General features: G+C 39.6%; 1 protein-coding gene across 1 annotated transcript in view; it reads right to left on the bottom strand.

Annotated features, from left to right (window-relative positions):
- The window catches only part of RWDD3 (RWD domain containing 3), an 835,110-nt gene that overhangs the window by 283,475 nt on the left and 524,636 nt on the right, over positions 1 to 26,999 (bottom strand). Inside the window, exon 8 of the mRNA XM_069063385.1 lies at positions 8,401 to 8,559. Coding sequence (XP_068919486.1) covers positions 8,401 to 8,559 — 159 coding nt within the window. The remainder of the gene's footprint in view (positions 1 to 8,400; positions 8,560 to 26,999) is intronic.

The following is a 26,999-nucleotide window of genomic DNA, read 5'->3' as shown; positions in this document are numbered from 1 at the left end:
TAGGAAGGAAGGAAGGAAGGAAGGAAGGAAGGAAGGAAAGAAGGAAGGAAGGAGGGAGGGAGGGAGGGAGGGAGGAAGGAAGGAGAAAGAGAAAAAGAAAAAGAAAGGAAGACTAATATTCTTAGTTTTCATAACATCTAGTACAACTCTAATGCAGAGCACAAAATCAAGGACATCATAATAAAAAAGTTAAAAAAAGGAGACTACTCTGATAAAATGAATCTTTTTGTAATTGAGTAAAATCTTACAATTCAAAGAAGAGTGGCTTGTTAAGTGTTTATTGCTCACCTAGTATGTGGGTGGCCTCTTAAGTGATTTTTCCCAAAGGGAAAGGAATAAGTTTGTTCCTATGTTACCCATTTGCACTAAACATGATGCAAACTCAAACAACCATTAATTTTAAAAGAATAATCAAGCCTTGATTTTCTAAGCTGATAAACCCACTCCCAAAGAAGACTTCCTTTTTGGGCTGGTGTTTGTTTGGCTTATCAAGTTTAACTGTTGCGAAGTGTCTCTGGACTAGGAGGGTAATGTAATTAAATCCTATTAACACATCAGGAATAAAATCCTTTAATGGGCACACAAGGCTTTGAGAGGCAGCTCGTTCCTGAGCAGATTTAATATCCTTAAATTAAGCAAGTGTGAATAGGAAGATGAATCTTATTAAAAACTTAAATCTGATTATATTTGAAAATTATTGGTTCCTTAATGTAATAAATTATCCAATACAGACGAGAACAAATAACATGTCCTAGCTTCACATAACTCCACTCTGTAACGAGTGACAAAAGAAATTAAGCATGACTGTGGGGCAAAAAGAAAGGTCTTTTTATAAAAGTCATTTTGCATAATGAAATACCTAAATCATTTTAATAAACATTTGAGGGGGGGAGTGCAAATGACACAGTTGGAGAGGGAGCCATTTACCCTATTCAGAGAGGGAATGTGGAAACAGTGATGCTAATGTTAGGTTGTTTGGTTTTTTTTTTTAATTACCATTCTGGCCAATTTGTTGTAAATTTTGAAAAGAAAAGCTGCAGCTTATGTTGTTGGTAGTGAATTCCTTTTCCAGAAGGCTAATGCAAATGCAAGCCATCTGCCACACATTCTGCTGAGGAAGCCGGAGTCCCAAACAATGGCCCAACAGGATAGGAATACTAAAACAAACTTCAGATTTAGGGAAAGTTCAAATCCCCACTCCCCTCCCCCAAGGAATCTATCTGGTTGCACTAGATGTCACATACACCCACATGCATATACACATGTACACTTATACACATGTGCACACACACATGTGTTTATAAATGTATTGCATTAGACTAAATTGAAATTAGAGCTAAAGGGATTTTGGCAATAATCTAATCCAACCACACCTCATTTTAGAAACCAAAAAACAAAGGGCCAGAGAAGTACAATGACTTGCCCAAGGTCATAAGATCATAGCTACAGAACTGGCAGCAAACCTAAAAGCCATAAGGTTCAATCTCTCCATTTTAGAGACAAGGAAACTGAGGCTGTCCAGCTTCAGTGGCTTGCCTAGAGAGAACTCAGGGCTTCCTGATGCCAAATCTGGTATTCTATACACTGCATGGCCAGTGAGTAGCCAAACCAGGATTGAATTCTCTGATTCTAGATCCAAATGCCCTTTTCATATGCCATCATTCTTGAAAATCCCATTTTTGCTCTACAATGTTTCCTCCATAATGAAGTCTAATACTCACTGGGAAACCTTCAGAGAACAACTCTCTTTGAATAGACTGGAGCTAAAACACAAGTTACATTGAATTATTTAAGCAGACTAAAGCTGCACAGTGGATATATGTATGTACAAGTAAGTAAATGTGTGAGACATAACTTTAATTCCACTTTAGGTAAAACTGGCCTTGCCTCTTTGCTACCCTAGTACCCTTTCATGATTGGTTACTTTCAAAAGGCCCTGTGAAATTGTCCATGTACAATTAATATGGATTAGTCGATCAACAAGCATTTATTAAGTATCTACTGTGTCAGATCCTGTACTGGGCACTGGGGAGAAGAAGAGGAGGAAGAAGAAAGATGAGAAGGGGGAGGAGGAAGAGGAAGAGAATAAGGAAGAGGAGGAAGAAGAAAGAGAAGGAAAAGGGGGAAGATGAAGAGGAGGAGAAGGAAAAGGAAAAGGAGGAAGAGGAGAAGGAAGAAGCAGAGGAGAAGGAAGAGGAGGAAGAGAGGAGGAGGAGGAAGAGAGAAGGAAGAGGGAGAGAAAAAGGGAGGGAGGGAGGAAAAAAGAGTCCTTACTCTCAGGGAGTTTTCATTCTCTCAGGGAAGACAATCAGAAGCAGGTGGATGGATAGATTAAACAGAATCCAGTGGAGTAGCAGTTTTTTTCTGGGAACCTGCATAAACAAAACCAGGGTCTGCTCTCATGCTGTCAAGTTGGTTTCTTTTTCTTCCTAATGATGTAAAAAAAAAAAAATTAACACTCATCCATTTGGCAATTGAGCCCAAATGGCTCACTCAACAACATGATGAAAATTTTTAAGCAACACATGCAGTGATGAGTTTAGGAAAAACCTTTGGTTGAAAGCTATCAGAGTAATTCTGCTAGAGTCAGAAAGAAGGCTAAGAGAAGAATAAGTAATTCCTGCCATATGAAAGCAAAATCAAGTTTTCATATAACTTCATGGTGTTTTTTTTTATTTCAATTTTTAAAAAAATGTATTAAGTGCCTACTATGCAGAAGGCACCATGCTCAGCACTAGAGCTCCTAAAAACAAACAAAAAAAAAACAAGAATTACTGCCTTCAAGAAGGTTATATTCTCCTGGTGGACATCTATCATGTTCAGTTAAGTCAAGAGAAAATAAAGAGAAAACAAATCTGTCCCATACTGTGCTTGGAAGGAAGAGAGGGATTCCAATAGACAGAAGTAAAGAGAGGTAGCTATGCAGGAGTAAGGGATCACTTCAGAAAGACTTATATCACCAAGGAAGGACCACAATATCTGTAGAAATTATGTGGAAAAGCATCCTTCACAGATATAAAAATGACTTGTGCTAACAGGGGTCTCCAGCACTCTGTTTTCAGAAATGGATTGGGGCGGGGGGGAGGTAAGGAAAGGGATTTTTTCCAGTCCTGTTGCCCTTTTTGAATCAATGGGTTTAGGTAAGAAAAATAAAGCATGGGTAGGTGAGCTGTTTCTTTAAGGAAATCTGTCCACAGAGACAGAAGAATATATAATATATAATAATAATGAGGATGAAGATGAAGATAACTAGTATTTTGTAGCTCTTTCCAAACATTTTTTAAAATATATCATTTTATCCCCTAAACAGCCTCGGGAGGTAGGTGATATTATTGTTCCCATTTTATAGGTGAGGAGACTGAGGCAGACAGGAGTTAACTGACTTGCCCAAGGTCACACAGCTGGTAAGTATCTGAGGCCAAATTTTAACTCAATCTTGCTCACTCCAGACCTGGCACTTTATCCACTGTGTCACCTAACTGCCTTATCTTGAACTATATGCTTCTTATCTTATTTTGATCTTTCCACTTTGACCTGAACTCTCCTACCTTTCTCCTTGCCAAAGCCAAATCCCCTACATGTGCCCTTGATCCCATTCCCTCTAGTATTCTCCAGCAGATGGGCACCATTATCAGCTGAAACTCTCTCGAATCTTCAATCTCTCTGTATCTATTGGTTGCTTCCCTACTGCCTCCACGTATTCATTCCCCAGTCTCCCCCTTCCTTAAAAAAGCCTTCACTAAACTCTACCACCCCCTCAAGCTATCTTGATAGATCACTCCTCCTTTTCTTAGACAAGCTCCTAGAGAAAAAAAAAAGTTTTCTATACTCATTGCCTCCACTTCCTCTTTTCCTACCACCAAAATCCTTAATGTCATAATAGTTCAACATCAGAAATGAATGTGATTTTATCAGTAGGAACAGCGCTACAGAAGGAACAATACAATGCTTTGGTGTCATACCCCAAAAACTCTATGGTCTTTTCATCTGACTTCCTGCTGAAAGTTCTGATATGTTTTATCTCCCGCATGAAAATATGAGATCATTAATAACAGAGACTGCCTTACTTTTCTATTTGTATCCTTAGGACTTAGTACAGGGTTTATGCACAGTTATCCCATTATAAATGTTTTTTCATTCATTTACCCACTTTAAAATCTGGCTTCCAACCTCATCACTCATATGAAACTGCTCTCCCCAAAGTCACCAGTAATTTATTTCTTAAATGTCAAGTCAGATGTTCTTTTCCCAGTCTTCATCCTTTTTGACTTCCTTGCTTCATTCATCATTCACTGTCAACCACCTCCTCTTCTCCTATACTTTCTCTTCAATTGATTATTGTGAAACTACTTTCGGCCTTCTACTTTGGGCAACTAGTTGGCACAGTGACCACAACACCTGAAATCAGGAACACCTGCGTTCAAATTGGCTACATGACCCTGGGCAAGTCATTTAACCCTGTTTGCCTCAGTTTCCTCATCTGTAAAATGAATTGGAGAAGGAAATGGCAAACCACTCCAGCATCTTTGCAAAGAAAACTCAAACTGAACAACAACCACAACTTTCTCCTTCTACCTATCTCATTACTCCTCAGGCTCCTTTGCTGGCTCACCACGTATATCAAGCCCCCTATGAGTATATCCCAAGGCTCTGTTTTGGACATTCTCCTTTTCTTTCTCCATACTCTTTGACTTGCTGACTACAACAGCTTCCATGGGTCCAGTTATCATCTCTATGAAGAAGACACTCAGATCTATTGATCCAGACTTAATCTTTTGAGTTCCAGTCCTGCATCTCTAATTGCCTACTGGGTACTTTAAACTTCATATACACTAGACAGCTAAAACTCAACATATCCAAAACAGCATCTTTTCTCTATAATCAACCCATCATCCAAATGTTCCTATTTCTGTTGAAATTACCAACATCCTTTCAGTCTCTCAGGTTTATAACCTTGGTATCATATTTAAATTCTTTTCTTTACCCTCTATCTAATCAGTTGTCAGATTTTATCTACACAACATCTCTCCAATCTGACCTCTTCTCTCCTCACATAGCCACCATCTTGGTGCAGGTCCTTAGCACCTCTCATCTAGATTACTGAAATAGCCTCCTAAATTGATGTCCCTACTTCAAGCCCTTCCCACTCGAATCCTTCCTACCCACAGCTGTCAAAGTGATTTTCCTTAAGTGCAGATCAGACCACGTTACTCCCCCTACTCAGTACATTCTAGAGGCAAACTTTGGAATAAAACAAATTCCTTTGTTTGACTTTTAAAGCCCTTCTCAACCTCTCCCCTGCCTCATTATCTTTTCTCAGGCTGGAGTAAGGTGTACAGGCTCATGAAAGCCAATTGCTAAATTTTCAATGTGAGCATTTACATTTAGAAAATCAAAAAAATAGTAGAAATTGGGACCTGATTTATTGTTTTGTTGACTTCTGCCTCTCAGAACACATTCACATATGTTGGGTGAGGGAGATATAGTGTAGAATAAGAGCCTTATATAATGAAGACTTCTAAACCACCCATCTTTAATAGGATAATCAGGAAATCATTGTGTGAAACATAGGTTAAAATATTTTTGGGTAGGAGGTTTTATAGATTAAAAAAAAACTTTAAAAACAAAATGGATCCAGAAAGGCTTATACTATGTCATTGGATATTTCACTGTTGGAAATATCTATACTGCTGGCTTATCTAATTCATGAAAAAGCAAAATGAGCTACTTCAAAAGATATTGGTTTCCCTTTATCGGAGATCTTCAAGCAGAGATGACCATGCCATGAATGACCATGTCTTGAGATACTGTAGAGGGGATGATTCACAATTTGGTTAAGAGATGGACTAAATGACCTCTGAGGTCCCTTCTAGTTCCAAAACTATGGTCATTTGATTCACACTCTAGAGAGTTCTGGGAACTATAGTCAATCAGCCAAAAAGCCAGTTCTGCTATACCAACCAATATTGTCTTTCCTTGGTTCCATAGGTGAGCACCCAAACGTGCTTCAGTCCAGTTCTGTTCTTTTTACTTTATAAGCTGAGTTTCAGTTCACAGAAACTCCATCTGAAGAGTTTCAACTAGGCAAGGGAGGAGAGAGGAATAGGAATGGCAGCCCAGAACACAGTCAGACTTTGGGTGCAATGATGCAATGGGGTGGGAGCCAAGAGAGGCAGCCCACAGGACAATCTCACAGTGGGTTAAGCCAAGTCAACAAGCATTTATCAAGCATTTCTGATATGTTGGGCATTGTACTAAGCATTATGAATACTGTAGTTTGTCCTTTATTCTTGAAGAGGACCATGACATCAGGGAGTTGATGCCATGACTTGCAAATGAATTGGATTTAAGTGATGGAGTGCTGTGCAAAGTCACCAGTCTCACATTCTCCTCTGGAGCCATCTGAGTCCAGTGGCAAAATATAGATCAGGATGACTGGAGATAGTCCTGGATACAGTGAGAAACCTTGGCCTTTTTAAGTTAAGGTCTTTCTCGAGTCTGTTTGATTAGTGATTAAGACTAGGTAAGAAAAGAGGTAAACAATGGCCTCTTTTACCTAGTAAAATACAAAGGAGTACAAATTCAAACAGAAAGAAAGCTCCTACCTACCCTCAAGGAGTTTACATTATAATGGAAGAAAACAACTATAAAAGCAAACACTAAAGGAGGGGAGGAGAGAGATTCCTGGCTCTGGGGAATGGTAGAGAAAGTCTAGGAGAGTGAGGAGAGTAGTCTGGGGAGGATTAAAGGAAAGAAATAAATCCAAATGACTGGTCACAGTGGCAGAGAAAATAATCCAACCATTGGACCAGAATAAAGAGGAAGGTCCCCCAAAGAATCTGAGGAATCACCCCATAGGGATCAGGCATGAAAATGGGACAAACAAGGGGCAACAGTGATCTCTTCCTATCTGGAAGGTTCTAAGCTAAAATGCAGGGATTTTGTCTCCAAAGTAAAATTATGCCCCCCCCCCATGCCAACTTCCCATTCATAGATGTGAGATACAATTCCATCTATAAATCATAACAATATGTCCCGCAAAGCTACCGGGGGAGAAGACTACTCCCTCCTTGCCCCACCTCATAGACTCCTACAGTGTGAAGGAGACTGACTCTCTCATTCAAAGAAAACTCCCAGAGACCTTCCCTTTCCAGGCTTTTTGGCAGCACAGGGCTATACTAAAGAACACTGGTCTATGTTTGGTGTTGAAAGCTGCTTATAACTTGCTCCTTTCCAGTTTTATTATATTTTCCATCCCTCCAACCCATGTACTCTGCATCCCAGTGACACTGGCCTTCCTGCTGCTCCTTGAACAAGACACTTGTGTTTGAATTTGCACTGACTGTTCTCCAATGTATGTACCTCCTGATCTGGGATACCTGGAGTATGTGTACTTCCTCATCATTCCTGTATGTGTACAGGTTTGCTGGCTCCCTTCAAGTCCTAACTAAAATCTCACTTTCTACAGGAAGCATTTCCCCATCCCCTTAATTCTAGTGCCTTCCCTCTCTTGATTATTTTCATTTCATTCCATACAGAGCTTATTTGTTCATAGCTCTTTGCATGTTGTCTCCTCCACTAGACCATGATCATCTGAAGATCAGGGACTTTCTTTTACCTTTCTTCGTATCCCAGCACAATGTCTGGCACATAGTAGGCACTTAATATGCTTATTGACTGTGCATTTGTGACATTTTCATTCCCTGCTGCATTCCTTTGCATAGGCTCTCACTCATTCATGGAATGGTCTCCCTCCTTATCTCCACCTTCTTCAGGGCTCAGCTCCAAAGCCTCCTCCTCTGAAAGACTTTCCTCTGATTCCCTGAGTTATCAGCAACCAACCATATAAAACCTATTTGGAGAATGGACCCTGTCCTTCTGCATTCAATTCTACCTCCGTAACCTATGAGGCCAGTAAATCTTGGTGCATCATTTGGATTCCTGGTGTGTATGTCATCAGAAAAAAACAACAAATGATACCTGTATTACTATAATAGAACTTTACTCTAACACTTTTCTCAACAGAGAGGAATTTGATATACCTGAGATTGAAGGGGTCGGATTTTTAAGGTCCATCTTGGCTCTAAATGGTATGGTATCTATGGAATTATAGTGCTAAAACTATCTGAAATAGCAAGTTAATAATAAGGGTCTTAACAAAAACCACCAATCAACTAGTATTTATTAAACAGTTACTGTGTGCCAGGCCTGGTGGGTAAAATGCTAGGAAGCTAAATACAAGTAGAAAGACTGCCCTTAGGGAGTTTGCATTCTATTGGGAGCAGATACACAAAATTAAACTAGAAGAGAGCATTTACTTGGTGTTGAAAAGGCAAGGAGGAAGATGGCATTGGTAGAGGAAGTCTATACAGCCTAGAGAAGAAGGAAGACATGGCTCACCTGGGTGCCCTTCTTAAATGGAGGTTCTGGTAAGAGCAGTTCCATCAGGGAGAGAGATTGCAGTGGCACTTCCAAGGAGGGCACTTCCAATGTCTCCGTTTCAGAACTGGAGGAAGGCTTCAAGGTGAAGAACCAAAGCACAGTAGACCAGAGTGCAACCTGGAGAGGAAACAGGAAAATGGTTCACATTAAGTACTTGTTAAAAATGTATAGAGGTAGGGCGGCTAGGTGGTGCAGTGGGTAAAGCTCCAGACCCGGAGTCAGGAGAACCTGGGTTCGGTTCTAGCCTCAGACACTTAACACCCACACCCACACACACAAAAACTAGCCATGTAAACTTGGGCAAGTTACTTAAGCCCAATTGCCCTCCAAAAGGCAAAAAAATAAAATAAAAATGTGTAGAGGACTTTATATTTCCCAAGGGTATGGTTCAATTTATTGTTCACAGTGGCCAGTCTCCCAAATTCATTTTTTAAATTTTGTTTATTTTAATTCTCAACTTAAGAAATGACAAGGATTTCGATAACATAGTCGAATAGAAAAAAGATGATTTTAGATGAAACTGCAAATCTATTATGTACAACTTGCTATTCCTTTTAAATATATAATAAAGCTACATTGTAACTTTCTTTTTTTCCTTCCTTCCCCACCTCACCCACCCTAGAAATGGCTACCGTTAGACACAAATGTATGTGTGTGTACAATTCATTTTTTATTTAGAGAGGTGAGGTATAGATCTGTGATCCTATATGGATATAGATCCATAATTGTCAAGACACCCTGGTAAAGAAACTTTCCCTATTAAAGCAGATAGTAACCTACTTTGCAACTGATAGTCCTAATTAGGGAGGTTAAATTACTTGTCCAAAGTCATACAGCCAACATGTAACAGAGATAGAATTTGAACCAAGGCTTTCCTGACCTTTTATCCACTTCTCTGGGAGTCAAATTCTGAGTGAGGCCTTCTCAATGGTCACTCAACAGTGTAAGAACCCAGACTAGAACACAGAACACTACTCCCTTAGCTTATTTCAGGAACCACAGTTTCTTGGATCAAATCTATTGCTGTCTGAATCTAGGTAGGCACAACCCCCTTAAGCAGTTCCTCTTTGCGACACTTAAAGACCTTTGTGGTCTGGCTCTAACCTATTTTTGCAATCTAATTTACACACTGTTTCCCCCTCACACTCTTTAAGCTCTAACCAAATGTTCACCCCTGAAGTAAATAATTCCCTTTCCTGTCCATGTCTTCTTACAGGCATCCCCTATTCACGGAATAACATCTGTCCTCATTTCCACTTGTTGGAACACTGAGTTCCATTTGAGATTTAACTCAAGAACTGCCTTTTGGAGGTAATTAGTGTTAAGTGACTTGTCCAGGGTCACACAACTAATGTCTGAGGCTGCATTTGAACTTAGGTCCTCCTGACTCCAGGGCCCATGCTCTATCCACAGTGGCACCTAGCTGCTCCAAGAACTGCCTTCTACAAGAGATCTTTCCTGACTCTCCCAGTTGTCAGCACCTCACACACAAAAAAAATATATTGCTTTGTGTTTATTTGCTATAGAGAGTGTCCTAAAAGTCTTAGTGCCATTTTTAACTACCTTTAAACTGTAGTAAGACTTTTGGGACACCCTGTATTTCAGTTACCTTTATGTGTACATAGCACTTTACCCCCACAGAATGGTAGCTTTTCCAGGGCAGGGAGTTGCCATTTTTACCTTTATATTCCCAGCCCTGAGTATAGTACCTGGTAGATAAATGATTTTTGAATCAATGTTAATTTTCTCATATTGATATGGCATATAAAGAGGTAGGGAGGGCACAGATAACTTGGCATTACCTCTTTTTCACCTTTAAAATGGAGATCATGCCATGCCATTTCCTGCTCATTTCCTCACCATGCTTCCTGCTCTTCTGCCATCATCCTCATCTCCTCACTATCACAACCTTGGACTCTCTCCTGGGTTCCCCTCTACCCTGATAGATGAGTTTTCTTGCCTGATCTTGCCAGGAATGAGCCTTCTCTGACTGTTCCACACATCTCCATAACACCTACAGGAATCCTTCCCTGCTTTTCTGCTTTCCAGCTTCCCTTTATGTTTTGTCTTCTCCCTTTAGAATTTGGGAAATTAAATACCTAAGTTCCTTAAGTTCTCATATGCTCCAAAATGTTTATAGTGGCATTTTCTCTGATATCTAAGAATCAGAAACAAAGTAAATATACATCAATCAGGAAATGACTAAACAAATCACAATGTAATGGAATACTACTGTGCTGTAAGAAATAATGTGTGCAATGAATACAGAGAAGTATGGAAAGATAGATATGAACTGAAGCAGAGAGAAGTAAGCAGAGCCAAGAAAACAAGGTACATAGTAACTGCAACAATGTATATGGAAAGAAAAATGATGTGCCAAAAAATCAAAAGTAAACATAACAAAATTATAAAGAACAAGTGGGACTCAAATGAAGAGATGTGGAAAAATATCCCCAATCTACCTCTTCATGGAGTTTGGAGGTCCACAGGTATTGCACATTACACATGTTGTCAGACTTTCTCAATGTATCAATCAATTGGGTGGACTTTTTTTTCCTCTCTAAAAAACAAGACTATTTGTTTGACTCTGAAGGAAGGAAGGGACAAGGATACATGGGGTACAATTGTGATGTAAGAAAGAGAAAACATCAATAAAAATTATTTGTAAAAGACAATGTAAACTCCCGGAGAGCAAGAAGTTGTATTGCTAGCTTGTATGTGGGTTCTCAACACTTAACACAGTGCCTGACACATAAAAAGCACTAATAATTGTTCCCTTTAACCAGCTATAGTGCTTTGAGACATCTGGCACTAGCTTTGAACTATTGAAAATTTGTATTAGTATCAACCTAAAGGGAAGTCTCAACTCAAGCAACATTCAACAAGGCTTTCGCTATCTTTCTCATAACCTGGATGAAAGTGCTGGTGACATTTTTATCAAATTCAAAGAGAATGTGCAACTAGAAGAGATAGTCAGTACCTTGGACAGCATACTGAAGGCCCTTCCATGGAACCAAGGATTGATTCTTAAATACCTGAATGAACCTGTTATCTCTTCCCATGATTGCCTGTCTTGGTTGAGTCTTGTCCACATAGTTCCACAAGTTTGCCACTGGGAGTCCATTCCAAATGCTAAGGAGGGGGGGAAGCCTTCCTCAATTCCTCTTGATAATATGAGCATACCAGTAGAGCATGAGGACTGTCTCCATTTCACCACTCAAACAATTCATCCTTTTTACATAAATACATTTCTCTGAAGATATAGTTTATTTCAGTTTTTCTTTGTAAGGTATGCATCTAATGAGATGAAAGTAAATGTATAGCTTAAGGGATCACAAGAAAAAAATATGATTTTAGTTTGACCATAACCCTGATGTATTACCACTGCAATGCTGTTGCCAAAAAAATATATATATATATATATGATGTAATCTTAGGTTTTATTAATAGAAGCATAGAAGCAAGAATATGTGACAACTTATTCCCACTGTACTTTGAGCTGGTCAGACCAAGTCTGGACTATGGTGTTCAGTTCTGAGCACCACATTTTAAGAGGAACACATACACTCCCCCACAAAAAGGTGGAAAAAAACCTGGAGGCTTCACAGAAGAGGAAAGCTAAGATAATGAGAAAATGTCACATGGGGGATAGATGAAGAAGTTCAGAGGCTGTATGTCAGAAGAGTTATCACATGGAAAAAGGAATATACTTACTCTGTGTGACTTTAGAGGGTACAACCAAGATCAACAAATGAAAGTCACAGGGAATTGGATTTCAGTGCAACAGAAATAAGACTTTACTAACAATGTGAGTTGTTGGAAAAAAAAAAAAGATTAGGTTACTCCCTTAGGACAGTGAGCTCCCCATCATTGAAAATCTGAATAAAGTATGAAGGCCCAGGGATATTTTAGAGAGGAGTCAATCACTGATAACCTCAAAAGACCCTTAACACTCAAGAGAAATATAACCTCCTTGAAGGCAGGAACTGATTCATTTTCAACTTTCTATCACTAGTGCCTAGCACAATGCCTTTCATATAATAGAAACTTTTAAGAAATTTTTGCTGAATTTAGATCCTAGATAGATCTGATGGGATTTGTTTGTGAAATATCAAAAGGGACTTATTATGTTTTTTCTAAGGGAACGCAATGGCCGAAATCTAAGGACAGTGACACAGCAGGTTCCACTCTGGGATCACTAATGAGCTCCTACTGTCCACATAGACTTATATATAAATTTAATAAGAAAGTTTAGTTTGGAAAAAGTAAGCAGTAGAAGAGAAACTCCTATAGAAAATAACATTTTAAAACAGAGATTCTCACTTTCGTCTTCCTATACCCAGCATCTTGCATATAGTAAATGATTACTAAATGCATATGAGATTAAAAGACAAATAGGTTAGGGGCAGCTAGGTGGTGCAGTGAATAGAGCACCAGCACTGTAGTCAGGAGGACCTGAATTCAAATCCAGCCTCAGACACAACACAAAAAACTAGCCATGTGACCTTGGGCAAGTCATTTAATCCCAATTGCCCTACCTTCCCCCTCCAAAAAGCAAAAAAAAAAAAAAAAGACAAATAGGTTAGTAGCTACAGTGTCATCTTTTCAAATTTTCACCTGCAACAAATTTTATTTGATCAACTTCCAGTGAACCCCATATAGAATATAACACACACACAGAGTTGAATTCTTCTATTTAGCATTGACTCATTCCATTTAGTCCATTAGCACTCATTCATATCACATAAGAAATTTTACTTTGACTTTGGTTAGTCTATAGCCTTATTCTCTCCACCCCCACACAGACATATCCATGCAGAGTTTCTTATTTATTCTTGTAACAACTACCAAATCCCCTATGTCCTGGTTATTCACATCATCTGATAATTCATCATAGAAAGAAGGAAAGTTTTTTGCTGTTGTTGTTTGCCAGAGAGAGAGACAGACAGAGAGAGAGAGACAGAGAGAGACAGAGACAGAGACAGAGAGAGAGAGACAGAGACAGAGAGAGAGAGAGACAGAGACAGAGAGACAGAGACAGAGAGAGAGAGAGAGAGAGAGACAGAGACAGAGACAGAGACAGAGAGACAGAGACAGAGAGACAGAGAGACAGAGAGACACAGAGAGACAGAGAGACAGAGAGAGACAGAGACAGAGTTGGTTTTCTGGTGAATTCTTAGATGGGTGACAGATTTTGGTCTAATTAATCTAGAGCCCTGTGTATAGAAATGACTGGAAAAGCAAACATGTCTATTAACAAAAAAGCAGTGATTATTGTCTGGCATGCAGCCAGGAACTCAATACAAGCAATGAATTGATGCCTACAACCGTTTCTATGCCATATGGGTTCTGCTGTAGCAATGAATTGGATCCAATGCAAGGTTAAGATGTGTCAAATTTAACTGGGGTTTAATTGATACTGGTAAAGAGGCTCTAAATAAAGAAACAGTGTGTGCATGATCAGAGGCAGGCTGTGTGTCGGGCACCGTCCCCCAGTTTGTTGGCAACACAGCTACTGCCAAACATCCAAAGGAGTTTTCAAACTCAACTTCCTCAAATATGAATTTTTGTGGAGGGATTTTTAAAATCAGGTTAACAAGGCCACCAGTGACTAATTGGTGCTGGAAGCACCAATGTTAATCAGTACATGGCAACAGCAACCTTTTTGTCCTCTGGAAAATCTCCGGCTGACTATCAGAATGGCAACGGTCATATCTAACTCCCAAATAAAAATGGGACAGACACAAAAGGATGATTGCTTTCAGAACCATTCAAGTACTTTTAGGTTTGGAGCTGGAAGGAATCTCCAAGGTCATAGAGCCCAACTCTCTAATTTTACAAATGAGGAAATTGAATCTCAGAGACACTAAACCTCTTGAGCTGAACTTGTTCAAGATCCCACAAGTAGTAAACATCAAAGACTAGATCTGAACCCAGCTCCTTTGATTGCAGATTGTCATTCACTTTCCACTAGACTACTCTGTATTGTTCTCTAGCTCCAAACTCAGTCCCAACTGTTACAAAAATAAAACCAATCGCCAGACCATTTGGAGGCTTTAAGTCAACTTGAGGTTAACCAGACCATGAGGCTGTGGTTCTGAATGACTCCTTTAGAAAACTGGATTTTAATTTTAAATTTTAAAGGTCCAGGAAAGGGTTGAGGAATAGAGACACAACTACCCTCTATTTTCCTACCTCCCATTCTAAACATCTGTTGTGGTTGTTATTAGTCCTTCTCTCAAAGAGAACCGTGACATCAGGAAGGTCCTAAGCACCTAGAGATCTAATGTGAGGTGATATTATAATTATCTCCCCAGGTAGTCATGTGTCAGAATGAGAGCGGAAGGAAAGAATCTCATCGTTCCTCCTGGCAGGAACAAATACTTCCTAAACTTATTGAAATAGGAGGAAGAAGGGGTCCTGGGACCCAAGTGATCCCAAGTTAAATTTTTAAAATGACCTTTGTAAGACATAGATATCATAGTTTAGAGTTGAAAGAAACCTTAGAGATGATTTAGTCCAGTGGTGTCAAACCCAAATAGAAACTGGGCCACTAATCCATATATTAGAATCTCTGCAGGTAATACATTGACTTAGTTTGAAAATATATTATCTTTATTATATTTTTATTTGTTTTTTAAATAATTTTCAATTATATTTTAATCGGGTTTAAATGCATTCAGGGGAATGGTGGGCTATATCTCTCATTTTAAAGATGAGAAATCTGAGAACTAGAGACCTAAAGAGATTTGCCAAAGTCCATGGCATTAAGTAGTAGAGGCAGGACTCAAACTCAGGTCCCCAGACTCTAAATTCCACGCTATTTTCACTAACTTTTGCTATTTTTCAAAGACCATCTGGATTGGGGTAAGGCCAGGTAATTAGAGCAGTGGAGCAAGGCCAAGGTTCGATTATTCAAAGAACAACCACACAAAGAAGAAAGTCCAAAGGCAGATCCAAATCTCAATCTGTGGGATGACAGTATGTGTTGATTGCAAGGACTATTCACCAAAGATTCAAACTGAGTCTCAAATTCAGGGTATTCATCCAAATAAGCAGATGATTAGCAAAAATCCAAGCATTAGGCAAATGGCAGAATGGATATTAGGGAGGCATGGTCACAGGTACAAGGAACACAATTATAGGAAAACTAAAATCCACTTGTTTGGGAGAACTGGGGTGTTTAGATGTAGTGTAAAAAGATAGGGACACAGAGGGAATAGGGATGTAAAGAAAAGAATTAGTCATGGGGAACAGAATTGGATCAATCTTGAGATGAAAAACAACTACAGAAAGCTATTGTTTTTTTCCTCTTGTGTAGGGCTGAGGTTGGTCTTAGAGTGCAGAGTAGAACTGATACATCTAGTGAGAACTAAGTCTTGCTACTAAGCTTAAAGGGACATCGGGGAGGCTAGGTGGCGCAGTCAATAGAGCACTGGCCCTGGAGTCAGGAGGACCTGAGTTCAAATCCGGCCTCAGACACTTAACACAAAAACTAGCTGTGTGACTTTGGGCAAGTCACTTAACCCCAATTGCCCTCCAAATAGCAAAAAATAAAAAATATAAGCTTAAAGGCACATGTCAGAGACAGGGATATCCCTAGCAGGTCATTATAGTGAAGTTGGTTAAGAAAGAAAAGACCACTGCTAAAATGTGGGTATAACCCCAGTGTCAACCACTCAGGATAAATAACAAAAAATCATTACCACCACCTCTCCCAATCCAGTTGGAGTGGTTGCAAGTCCTAGATTGGACAGTGTATTGTACACATAGTAACTGAGATATATAGTAGGTGCTTAATATAAATGCTTGTGATTAGTTGAATACTATACCATGAGGTGAAACAACTGGTTCAGTTATGCAAAATAAAATCTCACTTTCAAAATTCTAAATTTTGAGACTTCCTGATAGTCCCTTCACTTCATAAAACATTCCAGTTACTTTTACAATGCTATGTATTACCTTGTATACTCAAAAACCCAAGGCCCCCAGCCAGGTCAAAAGGTTTCAGAAAACATTCATGTTTTATTTTGAAACAGTGAGCCTCCCACAACATGTCTCCCCAGAAGCTACAGACAAGGCAATCCATCCTCTCTTTCAATAAAATGTTAGAACTCACTGGAGGAGAAGGGAAACCACCAAAGAAAAACCTGCCTTTCACTCTGTGCCTACAACTTGCAATCTCCATCCCATGGGTACTCCCTGGAGTGTGGTCCCTCCCTGAAGCAGATTCCAAAAGCATTCACAGCCACAGGACATGCTTCTTATAAAGCTTATCTCCCAATTCCCCTAGAATGTGAACTCTGATATTTTTTTAATGCTTCTTACATTCCATCTGCATTTACTGAAAGTCACTTTTTGCTCTCATAGTCACAAAAATAAAGGGAAAAAATCTGCCTTAGCCTCCCTTTCCATATCCCTCCTTTCAATCAAGGTTGGATCTACTTTGTGTAGATCTTTTATTTAGTTATATAATCAGTACTCTGTTTACATGTTGTTCTCCCCAATTCCTATCCCTAGTAAAATCAATCTCCTTGAGGACAGATACTTTTTTCTTTTTGGTTTTATATAATTTTTGTATTTATATCCCCAATACCTGACACATAGGAGGAACTTAGCAGATGCTTGTGAATTAAATTCATAGGATACTAGATCAAGAGTTTGAAGGATTACAGAAACCCAAAAGTTAGAGAAGGAAGGAAATAAGCATTTATTAAGCAGCTATTATGGACCAGGCACTGTGCTAAGTATTTTACAAATATGACCTCATTTGATCATCACAACAACCCCAGGAGGTACAGTCACATTGTGTCTGAGACCAGATTCAAACTCAGGTCTTCCTGACTCTAAGCCCAGTACTCTATCTCTGAGCCATCTAGCTCTCTCTAGGAAATCATGATCTTAGAGTAATAGATTTAGAACTGAAAGGGCCCTTAGAGTCTAGACTTGAACCAGATCCTCTGAATTGAGTTGAATTGACCCGCTAAAAGAAGAGGATGCTTCCCACTCTGCATCCACTGCTCTGCCCGGTTTAATCATCATGGAACAAGATGGGTACCACTCTCTCTTCCTGCCCCCCACAACTGTTTTCCTGCCTCCTTTTGTGTATTGTATCCCTTCCATCACAAGATTATAAGCTATAATATAGCTTTATATGCTTTTTATGTGTGATGTCTTTTTCTTTGTTAGAATGTTCTTTTTAGTGTTTCTTTTTAGTATTTGAATCCTCAGCACTTAGTACAGTGCTTGACACATTGTAGTAGGAGCCTTAAAAATGCTTATTGGATTCCCCAGGCACCAAAAAACAACATGGATGCCCCCAGATGGCTTTCTGTTTCTGGCACATGACCCCAAATCACTCTTCTTCATTTATTCTTTTTTTTTTAGGGCAATTGGGGTTAAGTGACTTGCCCAAGGTCACAGGGCTAGTTTTTTTGTGTGTGTTAAGTGTCTGAGGCCAGATTTGAACTCAGGTCCTCCTGACTCCAGGGCCAGTGCTCTACTCACTGTGCCCCTAGTCACCCCCTTCATTTATTCTTTATGTCAAATTATGTCTTCTTTATTTATTCTTCAAGTCAAAATCACTGTTGCCTGTAACCATACTTTGCCAAAATGCTACATTCCTGCATTTGACATCCACTTGCTACATCACCAGTAGCTACTCTTTAAGGTACCTTGCTCTGCCCATGAGATTCTCCCTGTTGGGGAGAACATGGTGTGGTGGAAAGGGTTCCAGTCTTGAAGTCAGAAGCCCTGAATTAAAATCCCAGCTCTGCCCCTTCACTAGTGGTATGACCCTGATCTCATTTTATCACCTCTTCATGTCTCAATTTCCTCAGCCATGAAATGGAGAAAATAATAGTTGCACTTCCTACCAGCACAAGGTTATTTTGAGGAAAGTGTTTTGTGAGCTGAAAGCACTAGAGGACTAGCAGCTGCTGACTGCAAGGAATTCTACCATGTACCCAAGCTTATATTCAGACCAACACCAGTGATTACATTATTCTCATGCAAGAGACACCTTAGTCTGTTGTAAAACCCGTGGGTTCAGGCAACACCCAGCTAGGGCAGGGTAAATAGCCTGAGGCAACAGATGAGGTCACCATAATAAAGCTAGGACATGAGAGAAACAGGCAGACAGAGATAGGACAAGCAAGTAGGACTGAGAGGACACACTCAGAACCAAGTGTGATGACCAATACTGACCAGCTGTTAACATCTCTGAGAACCAGCAAATATATGATCCAAACATCAGGATTCTTTAGCTTTAGGAAGCTGTAAAGCCATGCAGGAGCTTTCCAGAAGAATGCTACTGTGAATAGCTTTTAAGGTTCTAATTACACAGTATGGGGAACACTCTATTTATTCAGCAACAAATCAAAGTAAAACATTCCCAGAAAATCAAGGGACAGCATTCACAATGTTACAACTTATCACGGAAAATCAAAATACAGCATTCACAATGACTTATTACTAAAATGGCCACATAGTTTTCACCAAGGTGGTCACAATAGTTTTCAACAAAGTACAATCATTTAGTAACTCAATCATTCAATCAAAGCTTGCCCCTTTAAGGGTCACAAAATACAATAGTCAAAGTTCTCCACTCATGGGGCACACTAAGTTATAAATCAGTCACTATTCAGTCATCAGTCACTACTCTGTCATTAGTCACTACTCAATACCCTCTTAAGAGGTAGTAGAAAATACACAGGTCATCTACCCCTTGGTCACAAGTAAATCACAATCTTCTCAGTCAGTACACAATATCCAAGTAAAGTCTTCTTTTAGCTTGATTTGAGGCTGGCTCTCAGTTTCCATGGTTCCTCTCCCATGGTCCCAGCTCCAACTGTCACCTGGATTGAAAGGCAGGCAGCTCCCAGTTCCTCATCCAGCTTCTTGTCCAGATCTTTGTCCAGTTCCTGTTCCATATTGAAGCTTGCAGTGTCCAGTCCACCTAAAGTCCTTCACAGTTCCTGTTTCTGGGAAAACAAAGATTAACAGAGCCACAATAATATTCATACACATTGCCGCCACCATCATCAATTCACTATCTGCCTGTGAAATCAACTCAGACCCACCAACAAGGTCTGAGAACTCCACACAAATCATCAACACAGAAATCAATACAGATCCACAAACAAGGTCCATGAAGTCAGCACAAATCATCAGTAAAGTCCCAGGACCTCCAAAACCTCCTTCAGGACTTCTGTACACATACAACCAGAAAATCCTCTTTCAGAGCTTCCAGTAAGGTCCCTGGGCTTCTGTACAAAGTATCATAAACAAACATCAACACAGACAGAGCAGACAAACAGAGTGCTGGGATACCACAAGTTTTCTCCTTCTTGATTCTTCCACCACAAGAGTCTTCTTTTCAGTTCCTGCTGTCTCTAGCCCTGGGGCTCTCCTTATATAGTCATTAGCTCCTCCCCAAGAGTTCACAAGTTGTGGAGTTTACACATTCTGTTTCTTAACATACTGAAACAAGATGTTCATTCAACAGCTGAAACAAGGTGTGAACTACTTCTGTGCTTGCCATTACAGAAGCACACATTATACAAGCCTGTGAAATAGCCAAAGTTCACCTTTTATATACCTTTTCCTATGAGAGATGGCAGGTGTATTGGTCTATCCCAACAAAAGACACTATATGGGTCATGTAGTAAGCATGCCAGGCAATAATTGATGGACCACCTGGATGACAGATGGTATCACACAAGACCACAGTCAGATGAATGCAGAGCAATAGGTAGACACAGAAAACTGGCATATTTAAACTGGAAGAAAAGGAAAACTTCCTAACTAAATAAAAAGACATCACACATAAAAAGGTCACAGTGATTAGAGTGTTGGACTCAGAATCAGGGAGTACTGAGTTCAAATCACACTTCTGACACTTACTACCTGTATAATCTTGTGTAAATCATTTCACCTCTCTTTATCTTTTTTTCCTCATTTATAAAATGGAAATAATAGCTGCAATGCCTACCTTACAGGATTATTGTACTTCAAATGATATAATGTATGCCAAGTGCTTTGAAAACTTCAAAGTGTTATATAAATATCTTTTATGGCTATTGACAATGAGAATTATCTCAAAGTGGCGCCAGTTGCCTTGGAAGATGATAGTCCCCCTTTGCAGTAAGGCTGATAATAATATATAATAATAACTAGTATTTATATAATACCCACTATGTGCCAAGCACTGTGCTAAGTGTTTTACAAATATTAATTCATTTGATTCTCACAACAACCCTGGGTGGTAGGTGTTATTATTGTTCCCATTTTACAATTGAGGAAACCAAGGAAATCAGGTTACGTGACTTGTCCAGAGTCACAGGTAGTAAGTATCTGAGGCAAGGTTTGAACTCACGTCTACCTGACTCCAGGCCCAGCACTCTATCCATTGTACCACCCAGCTACTATCTGAGTACTGGTCAGATATGTTGTAGAAGGGATGCTTGTTCAGGTAAAGATAGGACCCCTTCCAGCTCTGAAGTTGCTTCTATTATTCTAATTCAGAGGTTGATAACTCAATGAGACAAACCATTTAGTTGTCTGGACAAAGATAAGAACAGCTTTCAAGGGACAAGAGATGACAATGTTCCAATGATCTTAGTTCTCATCACAAGGAAGAAAAAATTACAAGAGAGTCAAATGTATTCTGGAACATCAGTAGTCCAGTACAACGGATGGTTTCTGTCCCTGCAACCATGGAACAGTAAGAAATTTTGGGAGAAAATATCTTCCAGTTTGTGACCAATATTCTCAAACAAAATAAATTTGTGGACATGAAGGAGCAGTTCAGTGAATTTGCATCCATGCTTCAAGTCACCTAACCAGCTATAAGTATGGTACTCATCAAATATTTTTCAATCCAGCATTCATTGTAGGACTCCTTAGAGAATATTTTTGCCATTTGGATTCTTGAGTAGTGTTTGTCAAGACAGTTTCTTTTTAATTGTCTTAAAACCTCTAGACTATATATATATATATATATATACATACATATATATACATATATATATACATACATATATATACATATATATATATATTTCCTATAAGAACTAGGAAAAACAAGTTTGTTGAGGAAAGTCATAGTTCATAATAAATGAGAGGAGCAGTGACTTGAATATATCCCATGGAATGTTTAACAAATATTTTAATTGAATTTAATTTGGACTCTGACATGAGAAACAAGACATCAAAGTATAATGGATTCAGAGTTGCAAGGGACTTTGGAGGGTATCAAGTCCAAACACCTCATTTTACAGATGAGGAAACTGAGGATAGAAGAAGTTCAATAAATTGTCCAGACTCACACAACTACAAATGTCTGAAATGGGATTTGAACTCAGGTTTTTCTAACTCCAAGGCTAGTGCTCTACCCACTATACCACTTTCAAAGTATTGGCAAATGAAAACAGATTCTAAATTCAAGTAATCATTTTCAGAAACTCCCAGAAAGAACATCCTCTGCCAAGCTGAGAAACTTGAGAGATGCCTTTTCAGGGGCAAAAGCTGTCCTGTGCACTCCTCTGGTTTCTGCCTCTTGAGCATTTAGTTTCTTCTTTCCTCTTCCCACAAGTCCAAAAGATGAGAGAGAACTTGGGTGTCAAAGTTAGCCCCTCCACTAACCCTATGTTAGAGCCACCTCCCTGGGGGGGTAGAAGGAAAGCAAGAGCATAAGTCTCAAGTACTTGGTACTTCAATACTTAAAGTAGGCATGGCTAACACCAGGCTATATTCAAAATGGGGGGATTGGGCTAAATGGCCTCTGATGAAAATTAAATCCCTTACACACAAAATTCATGGGTCAACCAACATATACAATTTAATTGTAATCTTTGCCCAACTATGATGCCAGAGGACCAATGATGAAGAATGCTACCCATCTCCTATCAGAGAGGGGAGTGACTCAGTATGGAGAATGAATGTGTGTGTGTGTGTTTGTGTGTGTGTGTGTGTGTGTGTGTGTGATCTAGCCAATGCTGGATTTCATTTTGTTTGACTATCCATATTTGTTACAAGGGTTTCGCTTTATGATTGTTGCTTTTTTATTCCTCCAATGGGGTAAAAGAGGTGAGAGAGGGAAGGAGGGAGATAAGAGGCATTTATCAAACATTTACTATGTGCTAGGCACTGTGTTAACAATTTACAAATATCTTTTCTGCTAATTAGAAAAAATTAAAAATTGTAATCATTGCATTACTGAGACTTCCAATGAAACTATTCACTGTTTTAGAAATTAGTTACACAAATGCTTCTTCCTTAATTACTTTTTTATTTGGTCATTACAAAATCAAACAGTGAGACATATTCATAACTCATGGGCTGCTAAAAGGGAATGTAGAGATAGTTGTGGCACATCTGGTATCTTTTGAGGTTAATATCTTATGCAGAACAATTACTACTCTCTCTTACAAAATATCTCTTGGTTCCTTTTTTGTCTTTCAGAAAAAATCCTGAACTGGATGGACAGTTAATCTAACTCAAGGTGGTCATTTTTAAGAACTTCCATTTTCCCAAAGAAAGCAGGGAAATTCAAGAAAAAACCCCTTGCTGTGCTGTTTCACAGTCTCCACTTAAATTACAACAATCGCTCACCCTGAAGCTCCCCTATTTTTATATTTGTTCCATCCTCCTGGACTTTAGATTGGAAATGGGATGTTATGAATGTCACTTTCAAGAGTTTTCGAATATCAGAGGTGGAGGACATGTTGTTCATGCTCCATGAGCCATACATATGCATGCCTTCAGTCTTTCTTGCCAGAAATAAATTTGTTCCTGTAAACTCTGTCTTTACTATGTGCTAAACATACATTACCAAAGGGAGCCTGTGTGGCTATAGAATAATTCAGCCCAGGAAATTGTGTTCTCTCTCTTTACAATGAAATGCAGATTTCCCATTCAAAGACAAATCCTTAATTTCAAAGGCGTCAGTAGGATGGCACTAACAAGTAATTATAGCGAGTTAAATATAGGTCGCTAAAAACAACCAATACAAAAATATTCTCTGGGCCTCGTAGCATTTTCATTGGATTATGAATTGTACAAGCTTTCATTCACTCAAAACTATTCCCCAAGTATTTTTCTTCTTTGGAGACACGAGTGTTGATTGTCTTGCCAAGTCGCTATTTAAGCCTCCTTTACATCTGTGATTACTTCCACCACGAATTTGCCAGTTAACAATGGCATCCTACTTGCCAGCACAATTTGGGGGATTTGTCACCTGGGAAGGATGGAGGAAAGAGAAGCATGAATCACTGAACCTCAGATTTGGAAGACCAGCGGATGCTATGTAATTCAGTCCATACCTGAATAGGAATCCTCTCTACAACAAACTGGATAAATGGTCATCTAACCTTGACTTGAATGAAAGATAATTCACCACCTCTGAAGGCAGCCCACTCTTTTGATAACTATTTGTTAGAAAGTTTCCTTTATATCAAATCTGAAGGAAGTTAGATAGCATAGTGGATAGAATGATGAACTTGAAGTAAGTAAAATCTGCATTCTAATCCTCCCTCAAACATTTATGAGCTGTGTGACTTTAAGTAAGTCAGAAATTCTCAGGCTCTGTTTATTGGTAAAATGGGGATAAAAATAGTAGCACCTATCTCACTGGGTTATTATGGGAATCAAATGAAAATCAAATCATATGAGACAACCTATATACAATGGTTTGCAAATCTTAAAATTCTGTATAAATGTTAGCTATTATTTTTATCATTCAATTTGTCTCATTGAAACTTACACGTTACTCCTAATTCTTTCCTCTGGAACCAAGCAGAACAAGTTCAATCTCTCTTCCAGTAATCATATTTCTATCCTAAGCCTTCTCCAAGATAATAATCCCACTTCTTTCCCCTAGTCTTCATATGGTATCACGTTGAGACCCTTTACTGTCCTTGCTGCAATCCTCTAAACTCTCTCCAGATCACCAATGTTCTTTCTAAAATGAGCAACCAGAACCAAACATAGCACCCCAGATGTGATCTGACCAGTGTAAAATAAAGCGAGACTATAACTTCCATGATCCTGGACATTCTATCTTCTTAATACAGCCTACAGTTGCATTTGCTTTCTTGACAGTCATGGCACCATTGACTCATATTGGACTGGAAGTCGACTAACTCCAAGATCTAAGTTCTTAGGAGGATTACTTTAGTACTGAAAATTACCTTAAACTTCATTTAATCTAACCACTTCCTTTTATAGGTAAGGAAACTGAGGTCCAGAAAAGTTGAATTACTTGCCCAAATTCACGCAGTCAACTGCTCTCTACCTATACCTCCTCCATATTTATTTGTGAAGTTGATTTGACCAACTGCAAATTCACCAAACTGAACTATTGTCCACCCCATATCTCTCCATTTTTCCCATATGATTAATCAGAGATTCTGACAACTGCTCTGATGAAACCTAGGTAATCTACATCTATAGCATAAAGAAGAAGCAGGAGAAGTAGGATGAGGTGGTGGTGGCAGAAGAGGAGAAGAGCTAGCATTTTTGTAGTGCTTTAAAGTTTGCATTGTTGTCACTGCTGTTGTTGCTGATCCCTCATTCTTTTTATTTTTTAAACAACTGGGGTTAAGTAACTTGCTCAAGGTTACACAGCCAGGTGTTTCTGGGTGGATGCTAAGTGTCTGAGCCCGGATTCGATCCCCCAGGTCATCCCAACACTGGGGCCGGTGCTCTTACTCGCTGTGCTACCTGGCCGCCCCCTGATCCCTCATTCTTGAAGGGGATTGATGACATCATGAATGTGATGTCTTGACTTGCAAGTGACTTGGATTTGGGTGAGGTAGAGCTGTGCCAAGTCATCAGCCTTGCTCTCTCCTCCAGAGTCATCAAAGTCCAAAGACAACTGGCAAAGGCACAAGATGCAGTGGGTGACCTTGGTCTTTTTGGAATTAAGGACAAGTTTGTAAAGCAAATTTGCAAAGCAAAAGGAAAGTAAGGTTACCCTTTAATGACTTGTTCTTGATGAAGCCATGCTTCACTGTCCTTGTAATCACTGTTTCTTTTTCTACATATTCACTAACCATTCCTTGAATTATCCATTCTAAAATTGTATTTGGAATTAAAGTTTAAATTTACTGGGTTTTAGTGCTTAGACTACATTCTCCTATTTTTGTAAAATTGGGACATTTGCCCTTCTTCAATTTTGAAGCACCTCTCCCATTTTCCATGATCCTTAGAACACCATTGAAAGAGTTAGCCATCTTATCTAACAGGTTTTTCAGTGCCTGAATATGTAAATCTTTTGGTCCTGTTGACTTGAACCTATCAAGGGCAACTCAGTGTTATCTTGCTATCTCCCAACTTATTTGGGCATCAGTTCCCTGTTTGTCATTTTTACTCTCTCCTTTTCAGTCCAAAGAGTTGGGAATAGTCTAGACCAGAAGGCATTGCCCAGAAAAAATAGGCATGAGGCAGGAGAGACACCTTTGGGGGCTCTTAGGTCTCAGAAAGTTCTTCCTTGCTGCCTTCAGTCCAAAATGATGCAAAATGCAGCTGGTTAGGGGCATGGAGGTAGCATGTGAATGCTGAGCACCTGGCATAGCCATGAGTTAAAAGGAAATAGGAAGGTGTCCTCAATGGCTTTTTTGATTAGTTAGTGCCTTATTTCAAGTAGGCCGGCTTGCCTGCCTGTAATCTGCTGACAGTTGGAGGAGACAGCTGGCCTCTTCTCCCTAGGAGTTGCTTCCTTGGATAATGGCCTTGAAGGCTGGATTAAAAGTTGAACTGGTGGTCCATGAGGTGCTGCCATCCCCAGGGCTCCTGTGCCCTTCTCCCTAATAAGAGGTGTTCAAGGAGGTCTGTCACCTCTGGTGTGATGGCTTGCCAAGTGTGATAGTAATGGCAATTAAAGATTCCCCTGTATTGGCTTGGTTTTCAAATTGATTGTGTTAAAACCCAGAGTTTGTTAATCCCACCTGTGGGATGGGCTTGTTGATGTGAAAAGAAAGTCCTGAACTGGGAGGAGCTGGTGATGTAGATTTGGAGAGACAGTAGAGAGAGGCGGAAGATCTTTTTGGAAGCAGCACCTCGTGGAGAGAGAGAGAGACTAAGAGAATTGCTGGTGGCCGCTTTGAATTGCCCTGGACTTTTGAGACCTGCCCCCTGAGCTGCCAAGGACTGAGGAGACATGGCTGTTTTGCTGGTACTTTGTCTGTCTGTTTTGATGTTATTTTGCCAGATTTGTCCACTGGTGAAAGACTGTCCTTTTGTTGAAGAAGTCCTGGAACCTGGCTGTTCGCTAAGAAGCCCTGAGACTGTCCTGCAGACAGAGAGTGAATACTGTCCACTGGTGAGGGACAGTACTGTTGTTGCAGGGGTCTGGAGACTGTCCTGCAGACAGAGTGAATACTGTCCACTGGTGAAGGACAGTGCTGTTGTTGCAGGGGTCTGGGAGCCTTTCTGTTGGTTCAGAAGCCCTGAAGAAGGATTTTCTTGTTGTATGTTTACAGAAATCCTGGGAGAGGGCTTTGCTAATGTGTTCAGGGGTTCTAGGACTGTTCTACAGACAGAGGATGAATTCATGA

This window comes from Petaurus breviceps, unplaced genomic scaffold (assembly GCF_028583685.1).
Source record: "Petaurus breviceps papuanus isolate PSGF00001 unplaced genomic scaffold, PetGlider_PUasm1.0 90564, whole genome shotgun sequence".
Taxonomy (NCBI): domain Eukaryota; kingdom Metazoa; phylum Chordata; class Mammalia; order Diprotodontia; family Petauridae; genus Petaurus; species Petaurus breviceps.
Note: the sequence above shows the minus strand (reverse complement) of the source record. Positions and strands in the feature narration are given on the sequence as shown.